Here is a 19,091-nt window from a genome sequence, read left to right on the forward strand (position 1 = left end):
TTTTTAATAACAACACTATGGTTATATATTACATAACTACGGTCGTCAGTACACAGCCAGCTCATTGATCTATAAAATCAATTCATAGTGTGATATCAGTTGGTCATTTCAATTGTTATTACGCCTTGTGGCAAATGTGTTCTCTTCTTAAAAGGCCTATTGTGTGAGCGTCCTGTTGTCATGTGTCGTTACCATGATTAGACGTGTTAAGCTTGGCTGCTGTGTAATGAGGAGATGGCTCTCATTGTCGTTTAGGACACCGAGGAGTCAAACCAGTGGAAGCTTTACATACTTCCTCCATGTGGCAGCCTCATGCTTTGTGACTCACCTTCACTGACAGCTCAGCAAGGTAAGCACTCTCACCTGTCTGTGTTTCCCACTTCTCCATAATCAAGACTAATGTATGCTTTGGATACTATTAGTCCGAATGAGCACTATTCACAGTTCCTGTCTGACCTGCCATCAGATGTTAAACGCTTTCTGATCTTCAGTCGACCGCCACCGCCATTAAAATCCTTTTAGTGCTTAGCAGGGTGCATCGGACACTAATGGAGACTGACTGTGCTCATTTGCTTTCTGTTATCACATTAATTTAACCTCGGCTACCTTGTTTGTGTCCACATATGGGACAAGAAAAGTGCTTTTCTCAGAGTCAGCGCTGTACCTCCAGGCACAGCTAGTTAGCAACGTGTGAAGGGTGGTGTGCAAACACTTTTTGAGTGCACGCCTCATGAATAAATATTTGTTGTGCCTGTTTGGATAGTGAGGAACACTTTCTCTTTCTCCAGAGGCATCACTAGGTTTTAAGGGCACGGGAGGTTTAGCCTACTCGATGCACAGGTAGGGTTGCCAATTAAAAACAGAACCGTGCCGTTTTTACAAACAAAAGTAAGCCTCCCGGAAGAAGTTGAAAAGGGATGCATGTTGTCCCATATTACCGTGAGACTCAAAATGACAGGGCACTTTATATGAAATTTGAACACAAACTTACTACCAGCCCTTTTCTGCTCTGTCACCAATGAGGCAATAAAACAGCAGAATTCATCAAATCTTCTATTTGTCCCTGGTAGCGTAGTAGTACACGCTTTTGTTGCAGAGGGTATTAATCTTCTGCCAGGGTAACACGACCCAGGTCATCCCATGTTAACACTGTGGTGACCCCTCATGGGAAAAGGGCAAAAGACACTTGTTTATTCTGAAAAGGTTGTCATAAATTATTGAACAGTTTGTTTCCAATGTATTTGTAATCCCTTGTTTATCGCGGTTGATTGGTTCCAGTGAATTTCCACAAAGTAGGATTCCTTATTTATAAATGGAATATTTCCGTAGTTAGAGCATAGAAAACCTCTTTGCAGCCTTCTAATTATGTCTTCTTTTTTTTTTACGTTTTTAGAGCCCTCTAAACATAAACTAACACCCCATAGTCATCTTGTGTTACTCAATGTAGACATAATAAGAGCAAATAAGCCATTTAAGACATAAATAAGACTCGTGCTCACGTGTGTTGTTATAAATGTGTTATCTAGGAGAGGAGACCGAGTGGTGGATAGGAAGTGGTGTCAGAGTTGAGTTTCATCTCGCTATCTCATCACGCAACACGTGTTTTTATTATAGCTTTTTATTAGGGATTATTGTGCCTGTTGTGAGGTCATTCAAACCTGCTTGTTGTTCCAAAGATCAAGTCTGGTGTTTGTCTCAACGAACATCACGGTAACATTACTGACACGTCGCGACTAGTGGAGAACACCACGTCAACGTCTTTGAATGCGTCTGAATGCTTTGTATTTGTATTTTGTGGAGGGACGCTTTGTGTACAAAACACACACAAAATAACCACGCCGGTAAGGGTGAAGACATTCGGGTCGGTCGGTCCTAGCTGTTTCTTTTTCAGGGAGTTGGCAACCTTGTACACATGATGTTAGCCAACGTAGCAAAAAAAAGTTATTTAGGGGAGTTTAAGAATATTTAGGGAGGCTTCGGCCACCCTAAACTAGACCTAATGACAGCACTGTCTTTCTTGCCCTTTGTTTCTGTTTGCAATGCCGCCATGCTCTGTGCTGTGCAAAATGAATGAAAGTGGCACTTTGTAGGCAAAATATGTCCATACAGCATTCACTCTCCGTTGCTTGTGATGACACATTTACACATCTACAAAGTATTTAACACATATTCATGTAAATGTGGAATACAAATATCAAATATTATACATATGTGGAGTTGCCAGTCGTAGTTAGGGGCTTTATGTATCCAGTCATCACTACATACTACATTGGGTTTTCTCCTTTCAAGGGTGGAGAAAGAGTGCAGAACAGGCACGCTAGCAGAGCAGTGATTGGGCCAAAGCTCTGCCAGTCACCCAGCAAAGACTCCCCACTTCCTCTGTCCTCCTTTCCTGGTGCAGCCTGGGAAGAGGGAGGGGAATGGATCTCTTGAGTGTGAGTCGCTAGAGCTCCCTCAGCCAGCGTTTTACAACCTGTCCTTGACAGGCCGTTCTTGCCATCAGTTGTTGTATTTTTTTTAAGAATTATCTTTCACTGTGTCTCTCCCTGGTTCCATGAGACAGCTGAAGTACTGATTTGTCCTCGATTGCTGGAGCTCTGATGGGAGGCACTGCCGGCTCCGGCTGGGACTGGGGATGCTGAGCAGGGGGAGGGAGGGCCTGTTTGAGCTGGGACAGCAGCTCCAGCAGCAGGGGGAATACCAGGCCGCACTGCACTGCTTCCTCAGCTGCCTGCTGGGACTGACCCATGTGCAGAGCTTTACGTCTCTGCCCAACTGCCTGCACCAGGTGAGCATCAATGGCTTTTGCCCCACATAGTTTAGTCTCCCCCAAATCTGATGCATCATGTATTTTTGCACATATCTTGTTGTATCTGTGTTGCCATATGCAATAACATTATGAAAACATTAAGCACTGTCTACATTCAAATAAGATTTCTCCCATTGTGTGTGGCTAAGCACACCAAAGTTAGCCATGCTGTAAAAACAGATACTATTTTATTCTGTTTAGTAGCAAGTGAAGGAATGTCGTGGTTGCTATAACATAGTTCACTCCAGACCCTGCGTGATGATGACCAGACCGAGGACACTGCTAGGAGATCCAAATGACTTGTTTGACAGCTCATAACATCATCCAATCCTTAACTTTTTATTGTCTTTCTGTGTTTTACAGATTGCAGAACTTTTCATCACTGAAAAGAACTGTATCCTTTTCTAAGTTAAAATGTCCAATAGCTTTGGTTCATTGAGGTGATGACAGCACTTCCGTAGCACATATTGCCACAGCGTTTTTCTAAAGCTTGTGCTTTAATGGTAAGAGGCTTTGTAGGCTCTTATCTCGGCACAAAAGCGCAGTGGAGTAAACTAATTAACTTGTGTCTGCACTTGACTAGGTTAACGGGCCTCTATAAACTACAACATTATAGGGCAAAGGGATAACAGAGAGGTATTGGGTGTCAGTGTATGTTTCCCTCTCCCTGTCACTGAGACACTCCTCTTGACTCGCCTGCTCAGGTTATCTTCATGAACTAGTCTCTATACCCCTCACTGACCATTGTTTAAATGTTAAGCAATCAGTATGCAACATTATCCACTTATATAGTAAGGCAGGGTTACCTCCTGTGCAATATGACCTTACAGCATCAATATTCATGGCAACATGTTAAAGTGTTGTTCATTTAGCAGCCTTACACAATGTGCATGTAAAAAAAAATACTTCTCTGTAAGGAACATTTTTAAATTGAGATTGTTCAGCTTTTTAGTTCTCACTGGTGTCATTCTTTTGGAAAACGATTTTGCTTTTGCAGCAGTCCTTTGGGAGGGAGGTGAAAGGTCAGCCTGGTTTAGCTAACAGCAGGAAATGATAGCACACTGAAACGTAGAATGAATTGAGAAAAACAGCTGGCACGACGCAGCTAACAATGCAAGTCATGGGAAGCACCTATTCCACCTATAACGCCCTCTACAAAAAGTTTTTTTTAAAAAACGGCAACAGTGTTCGATTTACATAACGTGAGCTGCATGTTAATTAACCAAACTATTGCACATTCTTATTGTCGGAACTAACACCGAAGAACTACTTTTCTGGCATAGTGACACAGCGCCTCACTCACGCCTCACACCACTACCGAGAGATACGTAAGTTACTGGAGTTGCTGCATCACCAGTGAGTTTGAATTGAAACTACCAGCTCAACGGGGAGCAGAAGTCTCGTGCTGAAAGATACCGCCATCCCGTCAGTACGCATCCCTGTGAGAGCGGACCAGTGACTGTTTTATTATGGTTTTATTTTGTCAATGAAACGTTTGGCACTAGTGCTACATGCTAACGCTATGAGAATGGCTTAGTGTTCCACTAGAGCTGGATATGCCTAGCACCCAGCAACATTATTCTCTGCTTGTAAAACTAAGAAGTAGTCGGTGGCTCTCGCGAAGTCTGCCATGATTAGTAGTAGGAAACGCTCTCTCCTAGCTGCTGCTGTTGACAGAAGTAACGTTTGTTGCTATGAGCCCTGTGAAATTAATACGTCCAGGAAGGAAGTTCCTGTAATGCTTAAAATGACCAAAATATGACAAAATACTTTAAGTATTACATGTTATTATGAATGTGCCTGTTACTACATGGTCACAGCATGTGGATAAAATTATAAAATTAGAGAGTTTTTAGAGGTGTTTTAATAGAGGGCTTTATAGACGGATAGGTGAATCCCATTACATTGCAATATTAGCTCCCTCATGCTAGCAGTTTTTTCAATATTTAGAATGCACGGAAAAGAGAAACTCGTGTGTTCATGTCTCACATAAGGACTGTGGATGAAAACAATTTGTTCAGGACGACCTGCGCAACAAAGAAATACCGTAAAATTCAACTATTTCTGTAACATCACTATAAAATATTGGCCACAGCACTAAATGTGTACCATCTACATTGTTACTAAAGGTGCCAGATTCGGACTCAGAGTAACAACTTTAACTGTACATGACTAAAAATGACACCACTTTAAAACTATTACGCTCGCATCTTCTTCCGCTGTGGAACACATACATAAACAAGATGGCCACGGCACTCCGTCGCGGAAGAAGAGTGTCATTACTGCGAGTGTCGTCATCACATGAATGCACAGGCGACAGCGCACAGGGATACGGTGGGAGACAAATATAACACTGAGCATTTTGTGAGGTCTCATTTGTTTGAGGAGGCATTTTTTTGATGCAAATGGATTACTCTTTTGAACGCAGTTTTGCGAAGCCAAACTCTTTACTTAAATGGCCCAGCAACTTAGCGGAACTACATTCCTCGTCACGGATCTGGACTCAGAACTGGACTCACAGGACCAATTAAGTCACTGTTGCTCAAGTCCACTGCTGATGGTGATGTCATACAACTTCATGTCAAAAAATCCAAACTAACCCTTCAAACTATCCCTTTAAGCCACCTTGACATTTGCACACATTTTGTCTCTGCAGTGGTTTGTAATTTTGAGTGCCAATGAGTAAATTGGTGTGAAGTATGTATAAACTGTGAAAAAATGTCACTTGCGTGACCGCAAAGCACCCTGTTTACAAACAATGAGGGTGGTGCGTATTGCATTGTGGGAAGTTGAGTGTCTGTCTGCACCGCCCATTGTTTTCTGTGTCCTGATTGGCTGTAGACCATACTCAATCAATCTCCCTCATGCCGCCCTGCCGTGTCTCTGGTGTCATCGTTAGCTTGCTGTCTTGCAAGGTTGGAAATGAATCTTCAGTTCGAAGGAATATGCAGCAATATGTTTTAACAAGGATACAAAAACACTACAGTACGGCGGGACGGCGCCAGTACCAAAAGGGATGGTCACAGGAGTGAAAATACACATCAGTGACTTAATAATTTCTCGTGTCCGACCTGTAGGTTGATCATTAAAACTTTTTTGAGAGTGTTTAAACAAGAGAGAAATGTGAGAAAATGTTATTGCCTGTCTGAGAAAAGTGTATAAAGTGTATTGTGAGGGGTTTGACAGCCTTAAAACATGTATAATAATTGTAAAAAAAACAAGTTGGCTACTTTGCGGATTTCACTTATTGCGGGCTATTTTGGGAACCTATCCCCCGCGGTAAACAAGGGAACACTGTAAACAGTACTTGAGTTAGGTGTAAACAAGTTATGCTGTAGCGTGGCATTTTGTGCCAATGCAAACCGTTTTCAGTCAGGAATTGCACGCCTCATATGTAACTTATGCGTAAACAGAACGCAAACAGCGCACAAGCTAGGCTTCACGCTTTTCAGGCATACCATCAATCAATGTGAGGCAAAAAGTGTGCAAGTGTCAAGGTGGCATTATACTTGATGTATTGCTATCAGTGCTACGAACTTTGTTCTAGCCGAACGTGCTTTTGGCGTGCTGACTGATACGTTTCTTGGAAAGAGTGTTGGCAGTGAAGAATGATATCAGATACAAGCTGTAATTACACGGGGTGATGATGCACGCAGGCTGAGGGCAACATCCAGAGCAATTATAGACTATACTGTAGTATTAAATATCAGTGCACAAATATAGTGCACATGACATGTGTCAAATGAAGTTTTCATTGTTAATATAAGCTCTTGGCGATAGCACACTGAAATCATTGAATTGTGTGAGGTTCTTATTGTGACCCAGTGAGGCTATAAATAGCTGATGACGGCTACACCCCAAATCCTTCCTCCCCAGACACTCCACCACATAAGTGTATTCCTCTCAGCCAGGTGACTCCCAGGCCCTGACACAATCATAAAGCATTTCTAATCACACGTTATTCACTCTGCATCCAAATACCATCATCAACATGCATTTTCTACTTGCTATATTATCCTTTGCATTTTTTAATGTATAATGAATTATTCAAATGTGTGTTTGCTGCCAGGTCCCCAGTTAGGCCACTAATGTCTTTCCCCTTTCAACATCTCCATCATACTTATCAGCCGTACGTGTTCTGTGTAGTATAGTTTTTCTTTGCATTTCATTGGATGTACAGTTGCAGTCAGACATGGGCATACATATGGGCATAAGTGGCCTATCACAAGAATTGGTTGCACAAGTTTGGATTTATTTTGGAATTTCTCAAAATTATACACAGAGGCTCAAATATATACACACATTCACCTAAATCATTTAAGTGGTGCTGACGGTTATAGAATGTCTTAACTTGAGCAGGCCAAGGAATATTAACTTCTTGCAAGTGATCATGATTGGCTGCAGCTGGTGGTTTCTTTTTGCGAGCATAAAATGTTTTGTTTAACAGTACTCATTGGATCAACCAACACTAAGAAGAATTGAAAAGTCCCACAAGCTCAATCTAAAGCAATCCACTTTATTTCTAGAGCACATTAAAAAAAAATCACAATTTTGCAAAAACACTAAATAATAAAAACTACAAGTTCCAATTAATGCAATAAAACGAGTAAATCAAATAAGAACCATATATTTCAAAGAACAATACATTTACTTGTATAATCAAGTAAATACGGAACATTGAAATAAGAACAAATCAATAAAAGAAAACAATAAAAGGCATGGAACAACCACACGACTCACAGCCAGTTAAAAACCAGAGAATAAAAGTGGATTTTAAGAGACTTAAAGCTCACACACAGTCACAGTACCTCCATTTTTAGACTTTAGTCAGTCTGTAGTTGAAAAGGCTGAGAAGATGGTAGAGGACGCTTTATCAACTCAACTCCAGTAGACTTTCTTGAGTTTATTTCACACTTCAACTACCAGTATTTACAGGAGCTTGTCAGGTTATGTTGATAACCTTTCATTCAAACGGGGATAACATCAGATTACTCAGATTACTCAGAATGTACAGTATCTTAGAAGCATCAATAGTTGTTACAAACCGATGGTCTCTCCGCTCTTCTCTCGTGACAATCAATTGAGTAGCGTCTTTTCGTTGTCCACTAAAATGACCAGTTACTTCACTCTTTGCACAACCATGCATGTCATAGGTATGTCACATAGGTATCAAACAAGTCAATTTTGCATCATATTTGTATCAGAAATGTGAAAGATGTGCATTTTTAGTATCATAATGGGCATATAAACTATCATACTCTTTGATGAATACGATGTGCAGTCATGTGATGCTTATATTTAATAATATGTTTTCAAATAAGCCAAATTCGAGTGAACTGTCAATGACTGCATGAAGTCTAGAGCCTATGGACATCATCCAATTCTGAATTTCCTCCTTGGAGATGCGTTGCCAGGTCTTGAATGCAACCACCTTTCCCTGATACCTATTTATCATATAATACATTTGATATTGTACTATTATTCAGCAAAGGTGTCATATTGAAAAAGTACAATAAAGGATGATCACAATGGATAGACACAATTGTCCATGATGGGCTGAGTCCCAGAGATAAATTGATAAATGACATATTTTGTGATGGAAATCGAATGATAAAAACTGTCCAAATACTTTTGGACCTAACTATATTTAGCTAGAAGCGTCAGCAAATAGTGAGCCAATCAGTATTTATAGTTTTACAAGTGCGAGATTTGGTTTTAAATAGGGTGTTTAGACAGGCGGGACGGTGTTTATTTTAAGCACTCAGTGTCCTTGTTGGTCTTTAAATTCACTTGACAAGCATCACTGGTGTCATTTCACAGTGGGTCAAGTTCAATGGAGTCTTTCTGACAGAGTGAGCAGGCGCTATTTTTAAAGGTGCTTATAATAGAGAGGCTTTTCACAAGGACAATACTATCAAATAAAAGAGCAAAACTAGTCCAAATCAAACATTGCACGGAGGTATGCTACTAAATAGCTCTGGGACATGAATCAGCATACTATATCATTTAAAAAAAACATCTTAGTTACTCAATATGTCACACTAACAGTGATTGACACCAATCCACAACATGCACTGGATTTGCTGCATGCATGGTTCATCTTTCAAGGTCATTCTTGAGGCGGATGTTGGGGTGAAAAAACAAAGTTGAGCTGGGGCAACGAGGCTGTTTTTAACTTCGACAACTGACTAATCCCTGTGGACAACTGAGAGTGATCCTTCACCCATATAAACAGATGGGAAGGCCCTCCAGTTCATCCAGGCTGAAAAAATGTTCTACGAGGTGGCACTGATCGAGCTCACAGCGCTGCACGGGAGAACAGGCAAGTTCAATGAGCATTATGATAAGTCCATGACATCTGGGGATAGAAATGCATGTATTAGACCTAATGTATCATTGTTTAGCACTTCATAATCGTAGTAAAGTTTCCCAATGTCAACAGGTGATCACAGTGTTACAAAAACAAACTAGGACGATTGTTCTTGACTGTGTTCCCACGGGTGCTTAAAAAATACCTGAAGGGCTGCAAATGTGTTTCCGTTTTGTATAAAAAGTGCTTGAAAACATTACTTCTCTCATAGCAAAAATCTGAGACTTATGCACGGGTGCATGGCACAACAAAAATGAAAATGTATTTAAAAATAAACTGTACATTTTCTCAAACCGTCTTAAGGAACAGATACTATTTTAAAAAATGACAAATGTTGCTTTATTTATGACAAACAATGTGCTTGAACGTGTACATACAGTACGTAAGACTTCTCTGTTTTAATTGTAACCAAAAGTTGCTTGAACTTGACCTTGGAAAAGTTGTACGAACTTGTAATCTCTCCTTTGTGACTCCATGTTTTGTTTACGTTCTGAGTTTAGCCACTATCACCAGCATGGTGTTCATTCATCATGTGTCTGTACTGCACAAGTCAGTCTGCAGAGACCAGCCCAGCCCAGTGTGCCGTGCCTACAGTGGAGACATAATGCCATATGCTATGCATCTCATTACGAGCTGTGTTGTTTCACAATACTCACTCACTAGCTACCTTTTCTAATGTGGGTTCCAAGCGAAGCACATTTTTATGAGTGTATACAGTGTATACAGTATTTGCTTTGTCACCTTGCACGTGTGTGCATGTCACAGTGTTCCAGTGGGCGTGGCAAGTGTGTTGTTTGACCCCTCTTATCTGCTCTCTCCTACCCGTATCACTGACTTGTCTCTAGTTCTCTGTTGGCTCTCATAGTTCTCAGAAGAGCCAGATAGCCAGGCATTTTTTGGTTTGTTTTTTAAACCCTAGAGGGGTGCTGTGAGTGAGGCGCACAGCCAGGAGAGAAGGGTTTGATAGCCTTGAGTGGTTTTCTGGCAGGCTGACTGCGATCCTATGCCCTGTGTTTGCGTAACAGGGCCCCAGGAGGAGCCTTCGCTGGGCTCTGCAGGATGGACAACCCCAGAGGAGCTCTCGGAGCAGGCCTCCCAGGCTCAGCACCTCGAGCGGCTGGCCCAGCTGTGCATCATGAGCAAACAGTAGGTAAAACTTCAGTGTGTGGGAATTAATGTGCCATTACATGTTCTGTGCTTCGTAGGCTTTTTCGGGAGTTAATTTATACTGTAGCTATGTAAAGTTTGTTTTATGGCACTTGTAAAATGAGATAATATAGAGATGCTAAACAGAGTCTGCATGTTGTTTGTGGTCTTTATCTTTTAATGTATTTTATTATGATAATTAACATTTTGGGTTATGCAAAATAAATGTGGAGCCAGAACCCTGCCATGAAGTTTTGTCATTGAACATAATCTTTCTCATTGTAGAAGAAGAAGTATTGGCACTGAAAAACGTTCCACTGAAAAATTAGACACAGACATTGAAAAAAAAATGGAATATTTTATGTGGATAATGTTTTATATTATGATGCGTTATTTTAATACCATTCTTCCGATTTCTCCTTCAAGTTCATCTTTTTTCATACCTTTTTTCCAGGTAATCATCTTTCAATTTCCACTTCCTGGTTTTCACTTTAACCATTTTCAAGGCCAACACTTGTTTCAGTGTCAATAAATCTTTCCACAATGTCAAAATGTACTTTCTATGCTAAGACATCATGGCAGTGTTCTGGCTCCAAAGATAAACTAGAGTCGAATTTCTGAGTAAATGTAAAGAAAAGAGACACCGCACTCTACGCAAGTAGAGAGAACACCTCTGGTGTCTGGTGATCTGGTGTCTCAGTCAATCCTTGTGTGCGTGTGTGTGTGTGTGTGTGGGTGTGTGTGTGTGTGTGTGTGTGTGTCATTTCTTGCACCGGACCAGAAAGGCAGGAGGAGCCACTGCAACGTGACATATAGTCCAAATGAAACAGTTAAAGTTATGTGTGATTGTACCCCAGAGCATGGAGTCTCTGGTCATAAATCAAAATCTCAAACCTAAAATACATAAATAGGCTCTTGTGTTCTTAGTAAAAACCCCAAGCACCACGTCTCCATCATTCTTTCAGCAATGCGGTAGGAAGTCCTTTTCAGGTCTTCTCTGATCAGGTGTCCACTAAAAGGGCCCTTCTAAACAGGCAAAGCGACACCGGGCCATTACTAATTGAAGGGAAGTGTGGCTTTGGAACAGCGAGTCTGACATTCTGTCACAATAAACAGAGCTTGCTCTACATGTTTACTCAACACATGAGGGTGTGAGAGTGACGGATGTCCTCGGATGGCTTTTCTGGTCAAATATGGGAGAAACAGCTGGCGGATCGTCATATCTCATATGATGTGTTTACATAGATTAACACTATGCATGAAGGTGGGCACGTGCCAGCAGGCCCAACCTGGAGGCTGCAATAGAAGGTCTCTACTTCCTCCTCGTGCTTCCTGTGTCTAATCACAGCATGTAGAGGTCGCTCTCATTGTTTCCCCATCGGACAACAGATAAGCTCACCTGACAACCACAACTTAACCCACATCACACTTCTTTGTCCCACTGTACAATTATTTATGTTATGGGGGGTGGGGTGTAAGTCACTGTTGATGTACTATATACATTGCTGATGGGAATGACATACAAATCAATGTAAAAAAAATGCAAACTATCCCTTTAAGATTTGTCACGTTAAAACATGCTGCATAAGACTTCAAAACACGTGATATTAGCTTCTATTGCGGAAATGTGCTACTTTCTGTTCTGGCATTTAAGCATCATGGGAACTGTAGTTCTATTAGCCATAAATTAGCCACATCATATATGAAAAATATAGCAATTCATACTCTGGAAATTACGGCATTTTAAATCTGCAATAAAAGCCTGTTGTTCTGGCAATCAAGTCTGGTGCTTGTGTGTCTCATTGAACATTGCAGCAATTCACTCACACCTTGTGACATATCATGGCAACATCTTTGAATCTGTCTTCTGAATGCCTTATATTTGCACTTAAGTCAATTTAGCCATTTTTATGTCTTATTTTATGTCTTATGGCTTTTTTTCTGTTTCTTCTTTTCTCTTACATCTATTAAATAGGGTAATACAATTGTAAAGGTATCTATATGGGTGTTATTTCATGTCTAGGGGGCTCTAGTAATGTTAAAAACGTATTTAGAAGGTCGTAAACAGTTTTTCTATACTCAAACTACAAAATTTACAAATAGGGAATCTTATTTTGCGGAAACTCACTTATCTCGGTCGGCTCTGGAACCAGTTAACCGCAATAAACAAGGGATTATTGTACATATAATTTACAATGAATGCAACTGTAAATTTGTTCAGATTAGGTTGTATGTTGTTGAGAATTTTGCGGGGAATATTTTTTGCTTGTTTCTTAAATCCAGAAGAGTTTCTGTTTGAATTAAACTTTACCACCTTTTAGCTATAAAGATTCATGGCTTGTACTCGCTCAGCTATTGATTTTGTAGGTGACAAATGTTAGCCAAAGCCTTGGCAGAGGTCTGCTCTCTTCGCTACATGTGATTCATGTTTTTTTCCCTCCATTTTTCTTCCAGGCCTCACCTTGCTCTGGAGTACAGTGGTAAGGTAAGTCATTACAGTACATTTGCATTGTTTTCTCAATATTGCTAATAGATTAGACACCGGTGACGTAAATTCATCTCTCAGGCTACAAAGATCCACCAGAAGACTTTCGGCAACAATCATCCCTTTACTGCCAGAAGCCTGGAGCTCATGGCCACAGTCTATGCTGAGATTGGCAAGACTGAATATTCAGGTAGGAAAGTCTCACCTTTAGGACCAAAGGACCACAAAAATCTTCAGTTTTGTAATATGTATTTATTAGCGGAGTCTGCTGTTTTTCTGCTTTGAGGCCACTGTTTGGTTAAATGGGAGCGAACTTTGCACTTTCAAATGGACTGCTGGGTGCCAAAAATCAGTTACATCAGTATTTTTTAACAGCAAGGTCACCTAAAGGAGGTGATAGAGGTGTACATACACTAATATGAGATACAGCATATGGATGAAGGTGAAAATTTGCAGCACTATTAATTCAATGGCAGAAGTAAGATTTGTCACAGTTCTAGTTTTGAAGCTGAGTTCCCTTGAAGTGCAGTTTATTAATTATATTACAAAAAATTAGTCTCCTTTTGCTGCTTAGGTTTCCATGAATTGAGTCAAGTACAGCAAGCACAGATTGGCTAATCAGTTGATTACATTAATAATCAGACAGCCATTGTTGACCGTGCAAAGAAAACACTGTGTTTAGTATGAAGTAGGGGCGCACAAACTGAGGTTTCTTCTTGCTTTTTCTGGCAGGAGAACATTTTTCCCAGATTGAAATTATTACCGGTGAGTCGAAACTAGACAAATGCTCATGGAGTTTTGAATTAGTAAATGTGATTTTAGTTTGTGGAGATGAGAGTTTTATTTTCACGTTGCATTGAGCTGGTGCTGACAGAGTTAACTTGCTCAAACAAGTTAGCATGATTAATGTTGTTTACCTGGCATCAAGGCACACCGTGTGCCGTGCGAAGCAGTGTTAGGAAGTCAAACTCATGTGTGGTTATGGTTTTGTTGCTAGACTCGCTAGGTCAGTGTGTGTCTGCACTGTCCAAACGCTTTGCTGCTACTGAGGCCATCAGAGACTCGGTCAACAGTCTTCCCCATCGAGAGAAACACTCAGAGGTTCGCCACAGAAAGGACACTCGCCACCAACAGGAAGACAAAGCAAAAGCTAAGGTAGCGTCTAGGATACCTGCAGGCATTGTGTTACAATAATTATTGTAAAACATCATGCATTCAATTCACTCACACATGCATTCGATGCTGTCACTGTATTGTATTCAGTTACCCAATGGAAAAATCCCCACATCCATCCTCAAGAGGCCTAGCCCAAGTTATGGGATGGACACAGAACAGAGACGGAAAGGTGAACGGAGGGTTCGATTCCGGGAACCGGAGACTACAGTGCATGGTAAGGAAAAACGTGGACAGCTGGTAGAGACTGTGACTGTTCTCTGACATAGCAGATTCACAAAAAGGAGATGTGTATGTTTCGACCCGACAGTGATAAGTGAAATTTTGTGTAGTCAGATTCCTTATTTATAAGACTTTTGTAGTTAGAGCATAGAAAACCTATTTACAATCTTCTAAATACAGGTTTTAACACTATTAGAGCCCACTAGACATTAAATAACAGCCCTATAGTCACCTTTACATTTGCATTACCCGATATAGTAGATGCGATCATAGAAAATAGGACATACCATAGACTCACACATGTTAGTAGTACCGTGTTGTTGTTTCTTTTTTTTACTTCAGGGACTTTTTGAGGTCGCTTATGTAATGTATAAATTCTTATAGAGTCGTACAGAGTCTTATACAGAGTTTTACAGCCAACTTTAACGCCAATAGGAGTGCTCAATTTCAACACAGAACACAGTTCAGCTTGCACACTTGTCTCCTCCTCACGCTGTCTCCCACAGCAACACTTCTTCCTCATGCACAAATAGCATTAACAGTGAGGTGCGTTCACGAACATCAGAATTCAGAATATCAACATTACTGACACCTTGTGACTAGTGTAGAATATACTCGTAGAATATCAATGTGTCTTTCAATGCGTTTTCTGAATGTCATATTTTAGAATTTTAGTATACTACATTGTGTCATGTTTTTCAATGCATCTTCAGAATGCCTTATAGTTTTACCTTTTAGTTCATTTAGTCATTTTTATGCTTGAAAATGCTTCATTTAAGCCAAAAATACGTAAAATTTGCTTAAACATGCAAATCTTTCCACTAATAATAGGCCATAGTCAACCACAAAACAGTGACGATTTGTTAATGAATTTGCAAAATTTGAAACGCGAAGTGGCGAGAGACGACTGTACTAAGAACCAGTGCTGCCATTTGGTGTACATGCTTCATTTACCTTTAAGGTCATGTGTTAATGACATTGCTCCACTCCAAAGTCGAATGCCTAAAAGTTGTACAAATTCAAGTTCAATCGTTCATTAATTTTCAACTGCTAATCCTGCTCAGGTGAAATGGAGCCTATCCCAGTTAAGTTTGAGTGAGAGGTGGGGTGCACCTTGGACTTGTCGCCAGTTGCCAGGGCTATACAGGACTATATGTCTATATGTTTGTCTCTATGTGCCAGGGACATACAGACAAACAACCTTTCATGTGCACATTCACACCTTTAGAGTTTCCAATTAAAGGTGCTGTCTGTCATGGTTAAGTACTGCAGTGGGGGTGCTAGCATCTGAACATACTATATCCCACCCTCCTCCTGCTCAGCCATGACTGCTAATTGTCAATAGCTTCTTTGAGGCTGCGTGTATGTACGTATACAGTATGTATGTGCGTGCACACTATAGGCATGTGCACGAGCCGTGAGTGAGTGACAGCCATTCACGCCATTCCCCCTTATCGGGCTGAATGACAAATCTCATTCAGTTTAACTTGTTATTGTGACGCATATAGGCCTTTTTGTACACACTGTTCTGTGAAACTACTGTAAATTCTGGTGTATAAGCTGCACCGGTGTGTAAGTCGCACCTACTAAATTTAGAAGAAAACACAGATTTGTTCTTATATAAGTCGCACCGGTGTATAAGCCGGTGTATAAGCTTCTGTCCACCAGAGGGAGCCACGGGACCCAGACCCCAAAGCAAAAAGAGGGAAGCTGATGTCATGGCAACGCCCCAATGAATGCTTTGCTCAGATGCAATGCCTTATGGGAAAAGTTTAAAATGTTGAGGGTTTTTTTTTTATTTTAAAGTCATATTGGGACCTGTTTGTATATTTGTATATCCTAGCTGGTGGTGGTGTTCTTATATTTATTGGTTGAAAAAGGTGTCATTCGGAGCCAAGGAGGGATAGCACCTCTAACCTAACATGCACGTTCTTGGACGGCGAGAGAAAACAGGAATACCAGGAGAAAACTCACATAACCACAGGGAGAACATGCAATGTAACCCGCCTGGTTCAGCCAGCCCTGTGTTCATTTCCGGCTTGAACCAGGGTACACAGATAGATTTAAATACACCTCACGGTGATACTTACACACGTCATCAGTGATAAACCCCGTCGTAGGGTGTTTCGGGTCTTTAATCATCAGACACTCTCGCCCGGGCGACCCAACCCGGGTTGATCAGACCCCGGCTTGTGTCCAAGTAGCGCACCACGGATCCCCCCAACGGATCCACAGCCACCGGGAGGCCTTTCTGCGGCCTCAAGGATGTTCTTGGTGGCTTTCTTTGACTGCAGTCCTCTAACTCCAAGGAGTTTGGACACTCGCTGTAGTGAGTGGCCTGCAAAAACCTCTGCAACCGATTTTGACTGGTTCACACTAGTAGTACTGAACAATAAGAAGCAAGGCAATAACAATAACAATAAGAGCAAAAACCTCTGCAACCGATTTTGACTGGTTCACACTAGTAGTACTGAACAATAAGAAGCAAGGCATTTGCAAACCTTCAGAGTAGGAGTTATGTAAAGCTCTTGTTGGGTCAGATTAGGATCTTGGGATGTGGTGACAACAGCTGCCCAAGGGGGAGGGGCCAAGGTGATTTTTTTTTTTTCATGGGGCCCGTGGCACACCTGATCACACTACACACTACAATACCTCACCACTTTCATGTACTTTTACTATTTTAAATGAAACAAAACTAGTGAACTTGTCTTTGAGTTGTGTTTTTTTTAGGTAATATCAGACGAGTAGCAACGAGCGGCACTAATGTTGTGTTTATTTATGTATTTTTTTTATCGGTTTCCCCCCACATTCCAAAAACATGCATGTTAGGTTAATTGGTGACTCTAAATTGTCCATAGGTATGAATGTGAGTGTGAATGGTTGGTTGTCTTGCGATTGGCTGGCGACCAGTCCAGGGTGGACCCCGCCTCTCGCCTGAAGTCAAATGAAACAGGCTCCGGCATACTCGCGACCCTAGTGAGGATAAGCGGCATAGAAAATGGATGGAAGGATGGAAAAAAGTTACTCTAAATCCGAACAAATCAAAGGTCAAAAGGATTGTGTTTGACATTGGAGGTTTTATTGTATTTGAGTGGTACCAATTTTCTATGATTGTTCTTTTGTGCTACCTCTTATGCAAACAGCCCCTGTTATCGTTATACAATAGAGGGCGCATACTTTGCAGAAAATGACCAAAAGCCATCTAGAGATTGCTTTGTAACCTAATGTCCCTCTGGGAATCTGTACTATTGTACCGCTATTAAAAGTAATGCATTGCAGAGAAATGCCCAAACATAAGCAAAGTGATTTACTCCTCTGAATTAATTATGCATGCAAAAGAGGCAAGCTCCCAGTCTGCTCCAGAGAGATAGTCAAATCTCCTGGGATCAAACAGGCGGGTGTAGCTGCTGTGCATCCCATACTTGTTTGCCTTTCTTTTCTCCAGCTGACGGTTGCTTGTCTGTCTGACTTCACAGACATTCCTTCCCATGACAGCACAGGTGGTAAGTCCTGTATGGGAGTGCATGAGGAAGTGTATGCAGTACTGCTTTTTTCAAATTACGGCTGGAGTCAGTAAGCATCAGAGTGCTTAACACTATTACAGTGTGACAAGGCTCTCATAACATTAACCATTCACAACGTTGAGCCAATTAGGAGGACTCGTTAGGAGGAGACAACTAACCTTGGTTACATCCCTTTTATGTTTAGCCTATGAGATGACGCCCTCCCGACCCCACCTGGCCCTGTTCACCTGCCTATTCCTGATGATGTCCTTCCTGGGCGTGGCCATGTATTGCATAGACCGGCGGCGTCCACAGCGAGCCTGCGAGGAGCTGGAGGCCGCTCTGGCTGTCTATGTGCTGCACATGAAGCAACTTGTGTGGGGCTGTTGGATATGGCTGACCATGCAGTGATGGAGACAACCCACAAGGGTGATGTTGGACCACTTTTACAGTGATACATGTAGCTCTCATGACTCACGTCGATATGCAGGGGCGGCGTATTTACAACAATTCCAAGGTAATTCTTAAAAAATAAAAAAATAAAAGGTGGGGGGGGGGCAATGTGTTTGTTTTTTTTAGTTCATTGGGCCCAGAATTCCTGGCGGCATCCCTGCCCACCTGCAGACCACAGTGATGGGCATGCCACTACTTATACTGTTCAATCTTCTTAAGTAGTTCTGACATTTTTGCACAGTTGCACTCACGTATCACTTGCTTGACACATTTGATTCATTATCTCCCTCTCCTCTATGTATTGTCTGTGACTGACATTGAATGCAAATATTTATTTTTATAGTACAGGATTTGTGACATTAAACCGGATGTGTACGTGCAGTACACTAGGAAGATCATAATATTCAGCTTTGGTCGAACGTCAGTTTGATACATTTGCACAATGTAATAGAAGAGCTGTATAAAAATGTTTTTTATTGACTGTCAGAGAATTTGGCAGGTAAAAATATTAGAAATACTCTCAATAATAAATGTATTGATAAATGAATACATATCTTACAGTGTCAATCAAAACTGTGCATCATTATGTTTGCAAAGGCTTAGATTGAGCAGATGTACTGTAATTCATGTGGCTGACAAGTGTATTTGGCAGTTGGTACACATGCCAAACGAGGCGGCTGTGGATTCCATTGGCTGGCGTTTTGTCACATTACAGAACTGGTTGACACCTCCTGAAAAGCTGTTAATGTTTCTGATTTTTGAGATGATCTGTTACATTTCTTTCTAAAAGCAGTAATCGGCTTCCATTGTGCATATACGTGCATGATAATCAAGTCATTTTGAGGCCAAACAAACAACAAACGGAACCAGTTGCAATGTGATTCCCTTTTATCGAAGCATAATTTCAAGCATGACATAAACATCTTTATG

At 41.1% G+C, this 19,091-nt stretch overlaps 1 protein-coding gene across 2 annotated transcripts; it reads left to right on the plus strand.

The window, feature by feature from the left end:
• The first annotated feature begins 333 nt into the window (after positions 1-333).
• c13h14orf180 (chromosome 13 C14orf180 homolog) lies at positions 334-18,758 on the plus strand. Of its 2 annotated transcripts, XM_054797270.1 has the most exons (11): positions 334-349; positions 2,290-2,435; positions 2,564-2,788; positions 3,173-3,203; positions 9,045-9,131; positions 10,205-10,325; positions 12,780-12,810; positions 12,892-13,000; positions 13,808-13,965; positions 14,074-14,200; positions 17,914-18,758. In XM_054797270.1, exons 3-11 carry the CDS (start codon positions 2,636-2,638, stop codon positions 18,117-18,119), a joined length of 1,023 nt encoding a protein of 340 aa, XP_054653245.1. In that variant the 5' UTR covers positions 334-349; positions 2,290-2,435; positions 2,564-2,635; the 3' UTR covers positions 18,120-18,758. The 2 variants fall into 2 exon arrangements, with proteins under 2 accessions (XP_054653245.1, XP_054653244.1); XM_054797269.1 differs by lacking the exon at positions 334-349 and having other exon boundaries at positions 2,387-2,788.
• Positions 18,759-19,091: the final 333 nt, after the last annotated feature.

The sequence above is a fragment of the Dunckerocampus dactyliophorus genome, chromosome 13, assembly GCF_027744805.1.
Source record: "Dunckerocampus dactyliophorus isolate RoL2022-P2 chromosome 13, RoL_Ddac_1.1, whole genome shotgun sequence".
Taxonomy (NCBI): domain Eukaryota; kingdom Metazoa; phylum Chordata; class Actinopteri; order Syngnathiformes; family Syngnathidae; genus Dunckerocampus; species Dunckerocampus dactyliophorus.

What these genes read in the sequence shown, in the direction of transcription:
- c13h14orf180 (XM_054797270.1), top strand. Translation starts at nt 2,636, where the DNA reads ATGCTGAGCAGGGGGAGGGAGGGCCTGTTTGAGCTGGGACAGCAGCTC. An exon ending in AGCGCTGCACGGGAGAACAG is followed by an intron (nt 9,132 to 10,204) that starts GCAAGTTCAATG and finishes TTTGCGTAACAG; the next exon opens with GGCCCCAGGAGGAGCCTTCG. An exon ending in CTGTGCATCATGAGCAAACA is followed by an intron (nt 10,326 to 12,779) that starts GTAGGTAAAACT and finishes TTTTTCTTCCAG; the next exon opens with GCCTCACCTTGCTCTGGAGT.